The sequence below is a fragment of the Zophobas morio genome, unplaced genomic scaffold (genome assembly GCF_036711695.1).
Source record: "Zophobas morio isolate AGI-343-1 ecotype UQ-CSIRO unplaced genomic scaffold, CSIRO_AGI_Zmor_V1 ptg000008l, whole genome shotgun sequence".
NCBI lineage: Eukaryota > Metazoa > Arthropoda > Insecta > Coleoptera > Tenebrionidae > Zophobas > Zophobas morio.
Window position 1 is genome coordinate 8,113,609 of NW_026972113.1, and position 7,635 is coordinate 8,121,243.

Here is a 7,635-nt window from a genome sequence, read left to right on the forward strand (position 1 = left end):
GTTTCGTGCAAACATAACCTCAATTGTCACTTAACATGAGGGTTTGACAAGTGACAGGGCGAGCTGGCAATTGATTTTCTGGGCTGGAAGGTGCCAGAATTGTTTGGAACGGGAGAAAACGTGCATTTAAGTCGTGTTTTATGTGATCAAGGGGGCGAAAGTGTAAGTACAGGTTTGAAAAGGGGCGAGCATGAGGGGACACAAGTTTGAGGTTATTGCATTTTTTATTTAAATGGATAAAAACGTGTCTAAAAATGAAGATGAGGTTGTAAAAACGTAAATACTGATAGCAGAAACGTGAAATAAATAAATTTTCTGAAGTAATAAAAATCGGATGACGTTTGTTTACTTTGAGTGTGCTGTCACACCGACGTGTCGTCGATTTTACCCGCACATTTTAGTAACTGTTTTTTCAAAAAATAAAGCTGAAGGAACAACACATTGATTCGATTTTTTAATAAATACATTTTTGTGGAAGACTGGTGGGAAATGTTGCTGCAGTGAAATTATAGATTAATAATTATGAACTGCGTAACGACCGATTGACTGCATACCATACAAACATGACCCGAACAGGACCGGGTTGTGCACAGGACCGTACTAACCACGTATTTTTCTAGAATGGGTTCTCACAAAAAAAGAAGAAAGCCGTCCACTAGTTCCGACTCTGAAACTAGTAGCGACGAGGACAGCTCCCCGAAGCGCAGAAAAAGGAGCCGCTCTTCTAAAGACAAAAAGAAATTAAAAAAAAGAAAGCACGTGTCGTCGTCGTCTGACACTTCCACCGACACCTCTTCGTCCTCATCCGACGAAAAAAAGAAGTCGAAAAAGAAAAAACAGAAACAAAAAAGCAAAGCCAAGAAGACCGGTGAAGCCAGTTCTGATATCCCGTTGGATTTAATGACAAAGTCGAAAGCCATGGCCCCCCTGACCAAAGAAGAGTGGGAAAAGCGCCAGAGCGTCGTGCGTCGGGTGTACGACGAGGCCACCGGACGACACCGACTGATCAAGGGTGATGGGGAAGTAATCGAGGAAGTCGTGAGTCGCGACAGACACAAAGCCATCAATCAGCAAGCGACACGTGGCGATGGCGACTTCTTCCAGGCACAAATGGCGGGACATTTAAAAAAATAATCAACATGTTATAAATATATAATGAGAATAAATCAGTACAGTTGTATAAAATATGAAGTAGAACCGTCTCTCCATGATGGGTCATCTACGATTTTCGCGCGACATAGAGGACACGTCTGCTCTCGGTCAAACCATGTGGTGACGCAATTCTCGCAGAAGATGTGTCTGCATTGGAGGAGAACAGGGGAGTCGTACTCGTCGTGGCAAATGGGGCAGTGGTCTCCTGCGGTCTGGATTTGCTCCTTGCTGGGCGAAGAACCCACCGTCTAAAATTGTACATGGGGCGGTTCACCATCTTGTTTGAATTGAGTTAAATACTTAATATATTATGTTTAAATTTATCTTCAATAAAAATGTTTGTTCAGGATTGTGTTTTATTTGTTTTAACTACCGTTTTCAGATCAAACAATCAATTTGAAACAATTTTGTAACGATATGGCAACATGCCTTGCGCAGTGGTAACCGAAAATCGTTCACTTCTGCGCAATTATCAAAGATCAAAGGTTCCGTCCAAAGTGGGCTTCTGGGTTATCTTTATTTTAGCTTTATTGAAAATATGTAATCTTTATCCTTTTTATATTTAGAATACGGGGGCATTAGTCATATTTCAGTGGAATTTTAACGATAATTGTATTTGATTCCAAGCCCGAGTGCCGAAAAAATGATTCTTTTTTGCTGACAACTCACCACATTTTGGAGCAACTTGAAAAAGGAGGACTTCAGGAGCCTCATTCTCGACATTAAGTCAGTCCCTTTAGATATCATATAAAACGCGGATAAAAATACAGCTACGATTTTTTCCGGGCCTTGGTATGATTCCAGAAGATAATGCAACCAAGGCTGTATTGTGGCAATACTGCGGTACATTTGAGAAATGGCTTCAATAAAAAGATAAACCTTCCCCTAGAATAGAAAAATAAAGTTTGCACAAAATCACTCAAATCATTACCCTTTTCTGAAACGGGACGATTTTCTCTGGAAGCATAGTTAACAAAATCTTAACCGTCACAGTGACCAGCTTGAGCGCGAAATCCGTAATCGTGACGATCCACAACAACTTCCCCACTGTGAGTGGTTCAGTAAAAGTCCGGATCAAAACCAGATGGAACACCACATTGTAGTTACTCATTTCATCCTCAAAAATATAATGTACAAAAACACAGCAAGCAAAAATATACAACAACTCGATGGCCAAAGTCCCCAGACTCCTCCTATCCCTCTTTGTAGTCTCCTTCTTCACAGCGGAATTCGTATGCGCAAAAGTCGCAAACAAAATCACCAAAATAAAAATAGAATCGTGATAATCGTACACAGCCTTCGCCAACAGGATCAAAATAAACGGCACATACTGAAGAACCACTTGCAGAAACTGCTGCGCTTCAGCCACAGTCTGCGCCCTCTCCACATTATTCAAGTCTTCGTTATTATTATTCCCTCTCTCCACGCTCGGCTCGGGCTCCTGATTCACATCCAAGTCTATCACAAAACTATTATCGCTACTACTCTGGGGTAATTCTTGCGGCCTGTTCAGAAAATTCGTCATCGAGATGGCATTCTGCACTCCTGCGTTCACGGTCCGGGCGGTCTCCACCAGGGGCTGAATTTCGCGAATTACGTTATTGAAGTTGTCACGAAGCTGTCTCGCACCGTCCGCGGTGCGCCGCTGGAAGCTCGGAATGCTACTAGAATGGGTCATCAACAGTCTTGGGTGAGTATTATCTGAATTGTGAGCCATCGTAGTTAGGTTAGGACGGGGCGGAATGTACATGAAAACATATCAAACTGGGTCAATAAAATAAATAAGCGATACGCATTATAAATTCGCACTTTTTGGGGAAACCGGGGACTGTGTTACATTGTTGAGGTATGCGTAATTGCTGTTTTGATAAGAAGTGTCAAAGTCGCGATGTCACAACTGTCATTATTGCTGCCTTATCACGGGATGGAAACCTTAGCCAGAAAATTGTTACGCATACTTGGCACAAACCATACTTCGTGGTTTTTGTGACTAAAACACACATAAATCCAAGAAACAACCAGTCGCTCAAACTACGTTAAATTATATTACTACTAATAACTGAACGTGTTTATTTTTAGTTTTGTTGTTAATTTTATTAACCTCGACTAGTATGGAATAGTATGGATGCGACAAAATATGGATTCCTGCGCGTTTTGTTGACAAACAACCAAACAACTTAGTTTGAAGTGTTGCATTAATTCCAAGACCATTTTAAAGCTTGTTTGCCCCCTCAAACACCCCCTATAATGCATACAAAGCTCTAAGCCCGCCCACGACTCAGTTTTTAATTTTAGGTTATGTTGTGTGTTTTAACCCCCTTTGTAAGTTATGAGCGAAACAGATGATACGGACGAGCTGCTACTGATCCCCCCTGATTTGTTCGCCCCAAACCCCGATTTACAAAACCTGGAGCCCTATTACAACGTTGTAGACTGTTTGATAACTCAGGTGAACCATTTAGAGACCCGGATCAACCTGATTGAAAGCTCTTCTGAGTTAAGCGTTAGTTTGATAAGTGAGTCGCCGGAGATGCAATCACGTAAATTCAGCGACGAGAAAACGTGTTCGAGTAGCACCCAGAGTACGCCGCAGAAGCCCCGCACCAAGTTTACAATGAGTTCTTTACCAAATAGCCCTGATATCGAAAAACTGAAAAAGTCGCCACAGAAACGAATCTTGAGGTCTAAAAAACCCGAATTTAGCCCCATGTTGGGCGAAATTGATAGTTTTCTTTCGAATGTTAAAATGATAAAGAGGATGAACGCGGTGAGGAATTTAGAGAACGATTTTGACTTGGAGGGTGTGAATACAAAGAAGTTGAATATGAATCAGGTGAATGAGATGTTGAGGGAGGTGGAGTTGGAGGATAAAAAAATGGAAAGGAATGTGGAGAAGCCGTGTGTGAAGGAGAAGGTATGGCAAGCCGGTGATAACGTGGGTAGTGTCCCGGATTATGGGTATGGCGCCCGAAAGACACTATATTGTGAGGAAAAAAAGCGTCTCGATAATTCGTTCGAAAGAACTGACACTGATAGCAGCTCTGAGTCCACTCAAATGACGGCTTTTAATAAATTCAGTTACAAATCAAAACCGAACAATACAGACGATGATTTTAACTTGGGTTTGGTTAGTTTAGCGAAACTGTGGAAATCGAACGATTTGCGGGAAGTACCAGAAAAGTTTCAACAGAAATTGCATGAAGAGAGGTTAAGGAGACAGGTTAGTTTTCAAGTAATCGTTACGTGCGTAGACGCGACTTGATTGGTCGAATTTAGCGCGCCAATTTTGAATTCGAACTTTTTCAGCACTGCGAGCAAGCGATTCAAGATCTCCAAAACCGCGTTCTCGAACTACAGGAACGCGTAGCCGTGGCTATTCAAGTCGACGAAGCTAAAGATAAAGCGATCGTGCGTTTTCACGAATCTTGGGAGAAAGCGGGTGCGAAGTTGCAAGATATAGAAAAACAAAAAGAACGTCTGGAGGAAGAAGTAGAGAAATTAAGAAAGAGATTGAATGAGGATTGCGATGAAGCCAATCAGAAAATAGCACACTATGAAAAGGAAACTTCTTTGGCTTTAAATATAGCTCACGCTAGTCAAGATAAAGTAGCAATGTTGGAAAAGCGGTGTGAGCAACTAGAGAATGAGGTGAAAACGGCTCAGAGTGACTCAGATGAGCTTCATAAGAAGTATTTAGGAGAAGTGGAGAAGAATCGGCAATATCCGGAGATTTTGGCCCAAAAAGATTTAGAACTAAACGATGTATAAACAATTATATGTGTCATAATTTTGTGTGAGTATTTTTTTTTTTTATAGTGTAAGTCGGTTCTGGCTGAAGCTAGGAAAGAAGTGTCTCAGTGCAAAAAAACGGTGGAAATGTGCCAAAACGAACTTCTGACAATGAAAAGCGAAAATGAAACCCTTCAAACGAAGCTAGAAGTAGAAAAAGAGAGTAATAAGAAAATTGGTGACCAGAAAAATAAATTGTTGGAAGAAATCAGCGCCCATAAAAGCATATCGGTAAGTTCGTGTCTCAAAAAACCCGACTTAATATATAATAATGTCTAGAGAGGTCTCCAGGACGAGTTAACCAAAGCCAGAGAACAAATGGAAAACAACAAAATCGAACTTAAAAACTTCTACCAAGGCCAGGTCGAACTCGTGGTACAAAGCAAACTCAAAGAATTCCAAACCCAGTTGGACGACGCCGAAAAAGCTTTAAAAGAAGAGTTGTCCAGAAAAGAACTATCAATTGCAAAAACCGCAGCCTCTCACATACAACAAATTTCAGAAAAGTATAAATACAATATTCTTAGTGTCGCTTTTATTATTTTTGACAACACAGGCACTCGTTAGAAATCAAACTCCTCGAAGAAAAGCACCAAGAAGAATCCCGCCTCTACCAAGTCCAGATCTCGCAGCTGCGCCACGAGCTCGAGGAAGCCAACGTCAGAGTGAAGCGCCAGCACGACAAACACCTCCACATCGAGAAACAACTTCACAAGTTCATGGAAAGTCTCAAGCAAGACCACATGACCACCCTGGACGAAATGAACTCTTTCCGGTCCAAGTCGTTCAACAATCTGGAGGAGATTTTGTCTTTTAATATGGCGGAGGAGGAGCGGACGCGGAAGGCGGAGCTTGATGATTCGCGGTTCAGGGAGGGGGAGACGCCGGTGACGAGTCGGAACGAGAAAGGAGCGAAGCGGAAGGAGGGGACTTTGCAGGAGACGATTCAGATGGTAAGGCGGTGTTGTGGGGGGATTTAAGTGGCATGTGTGTTGCAGTTGTTGGAGAAGAGGGGGTTCGAGGATGGACAGGTGACGAAGGAGCTTTTTCAGAAGTTGGGGAAGGATATGAAGGGGAAGCCGCCATGGAAGTGAGGGATTTATTGTGATTTATTTACGTGTTTATGTAGTTTTTATTTATTTTTTTTATATGTGGAATAAATTATTGTTTTTCGCGGTGGAGTGTGGATGATGTGATTTTGCAATAAAAGGAGAAAGTTGAGGTGGTTTTATTTGTTCGAAATGGCGGCAGAGGGGAGGTTGTAAAGGTGGAGCGAAATGAGGTCGAAACTCCAAAAAATTTCTTTTGGTAATTTTGGAAGATGGTTGCAAAAATGTCGAAATTTTTGTAAGGGGCCGGATTTGAAAAAAGGAGCGTGTTTGGGGTGATACTGTAGCTAGATTTTTGAAATTGTTCGGAAGTTACTTTTTTAAGTCGCGTTTTTTAACATTTTTTTAGGTGACCATTACAAATTTACTCGTTTTACGTCCCTGATCACCACCCAGAAGTGTCACTTTTTTGGACTGAAATGTCAGAATTACTTTTTTGGATTGTCTTGTCACTTTTAAAGCCCCAAATCCTCATAACACCAAAATCCCCAAATTCTCAAAATCCCCAAATCCTCAAAATCCCCAAATCCTCAAAACACCAAAATCCTCAAATTTTCGAAACACGAAAATCCTCAAGTCTTTGAAACAGTGAAATCCTCAAATCTTTAAAACACTAAAATCCCCAAATCCTCAAAACACCAAAATCCTTAATGCTCGAAACACCAAAATTCTCAAATTTTCAAAATAGCGAAATCCTCAAATCATCAAAACACCAAAATTTTCAAATCCTCCAAACACTTATATCCCCAAATCCTCAAAACACCAAAATCCTCAGGTGGCACATTTTTAGTCCTAAAAAAAAGAAAAAAGAGTTCAAAAGGCAACAAGAATGTGATTTAAAAAACCTATAAAAAAATCGCTGCCACGTTTCTTGCAATTTTTTCTGTCGCTTTTATTTATCGAAGCTTTTGTCTTTTTCGTGTTTTTTACAATAGTTTTTTTTATTGTAGACTTTTGGGCCTATTTTTGGTGCTTTTTTATCGTGCTTTCTTGCCGTCTTTTTTGTGGGTTTAGGGATTTGTCACACTTCCTGTGGAGTTTTTAACGCAATTTTTTGTCGCGTTTTTATTCCTTTTTTGTTGCTTTGTCTTTGTTATTTTGTTTGTGTCTTTCTTTGTTGTGGTTTTTTGAGAGAAAAAAAACTTTGTTTTTTTTTTTTTTTTGGTCTCATTTTTTTGTGGACTTTTTATGGCCCGTTTTTTGGTCTCACTTTTTGTCCCTTTTTTTGTATGCCCTTCTTTGTCGTCGTTTTTTTGTTTCTTTATTTATCGCATTTTTTTGTAACCTTTTTTCGTCTTATTTTTGTCGTGTTTTTTCCTCATTTTTTTGTTGTTTAGTTTTTGTCGTTTTATGGCTATTTTGGTCGCTTTTTTATTGTTTTTATCGAACGTTTTGTGTTTTTCTGTAGGTTTTTTGTAAACTTTTTTTTCGTCTTTTTTTGTCGTGTTTTGTCCTCATTTTTTTGTTGTTTAGTTTTTATCGTTTTAATGGCAATTTTGGTCGCTTTTTTATTGTTTTTATAGAACATTTTGTGTTTTTCTGTAGTTTTTTTTGTAACTTTTTTTGTGGATTTTTTCAAGGATTT

General features: G+C 40.0%; 3 protein-coding genes across 5 annotated transcripts; 2 read left to right on the forward strand and 1 right to left on the reverse strand.

Annotated features, from left to right (window-relative positions):
- The first annotated feature begins 70 nt into the window (after positions 1-70).
- On the forward strand, positions 71-1,499 carry LOC135125195 (ADP-ribosylation factor-like protein 6-interacting protein 4). The gene is made up of 2 exons (XM_064050594.1): positions 71-162; positions 621-1,499. Exon 2 carries the CDS (start codon positions 622-624, stop codon positions 1,132-1,134), a length of 513 nt encoding a protein of 170 aa, XP_063906664.1. The 5' UTR covers positions 71-162; position 621; the 3' UTR covers positions 1,135-1,499.
- Positions 1,137-3,071, reverse strand: LOC135125193 (RING finger and transmembrane domain-containing protein 2). 2 transcript variants are annotated; one of them, XM_064050592.1, is made up of 4 exons: positions 2,962-3,071; positions 2,084-2,916; positions 1,822-2,037; positions 1,137-1,400 (listed from the first exon to the last, which is right to left on the reverse strand). In XM_064050592.1, exons 2-4 carry the CDS (start codon positions 2,900-2,902, stop codon positions 1,167-1,169), a joined length of 1,269 nt encoding a protein of 422 aa, XP_063906662.1. In that variant the 5' UTR covers positions 2,903-2,916; positions 2,962-3,071; the 3' UTR covers positions 1,137-1,166. The 2 variants fall into 2 exon arrangements, with proteins under 2 accessions (XP_063906662.1, XP_063906661.1); XM_064050591.1 differs by having other exon boundaries at positions 2,084-3,061.
- Positions 3,072-3,275: 204 nt separating this feature from the next.
- Positions 3,276-6,162, forward strand: LOC135125192 (centrobin-like). 2 transcript variants are annotated; one of them, XM_064050589.1, is made up of 6 exons: positions 3,276-4,372; positions 4,459-4,914; positions 4,969-5,172; positions 5,221-5,447; positions 5,498-5,894; positions 5,940-6,162. In XM_064050589.1, the coding sequence occupies exons 1-6, from the start codon at positions 3,482-3,484 to the stop codon at positions 6,033-6,035; spliced, it is 2,271 nt and encodes a 756-aa protein (XP_063906659.1). In that variant the 5' UTR covers positions 3,276-3,481; the 3' UTR covers positions 6,036-6,162. The 2 variants fall into 2 exon arrangements, with proteins under 2 accessions (XP_063906659.1, XP_063906660.1); XM_064050590.1 differs by having other exon boundaries at positions 5,233-5,447.
- The last annotated feature ends 1,473 nt before the right edge of the window (positions 6,163-7,635 follow it).

Excerpts from the sequence above, each read along its gene's own strand:
- LOC135125195 (XM_064050594.1), top strand. The coding sequence starts at position 622 with ATGGGTTCTCACAAAAAAAGAAGAAAGCCGTCCACTAGTTCCGACTCT.
- LOC135125193 (XM_064050592.1), bottom strand. The coding sequence starts at position 2,902 with ATGTACATTCCGCCCCGTCCTAACCTAACTACGATGGCTCACAATTCA. Across the intron at positions 2,038-2,083 it reads TCGTCCCGTTTCAGAAAAGG|GGGAAGGTTTATCTTTTTAT; the intron begins GTAATGATTTGA and ends TTTCTATTCTAG. Across the intron at positions 1,401-1,821 it reads TCAAGTTGCTCCAAAATGTG|ACGGTGGGTTCTTCGCCCAG; the intron begins GTGAGTTGTCAG and ends GTACAATTTTAG.
- LOC135125192 (XM_064050589.1), top strand. The coding sequence starts at position 3,482 with ATGAGCGAAACAGATGATACGGACGAGCTGCTACTGATCCCCCCTGAT. Across the intron at positions 5,173-5,220 it reads GCGCCCATAAAAGCATATCG|AGAGGTCTCCAGGACGAGTT; the intron begins GTAAGTTCGTGT and ends AATAATGTCTAG. Across the intron at positions 5,895-5,939 it reads TGCAGGAGACGATTCAGATG|TTGTTGGAGAAGAGGGGGTT; the intron begins GTAAGGCGGTGT and ends TGTGTGTTGCAG.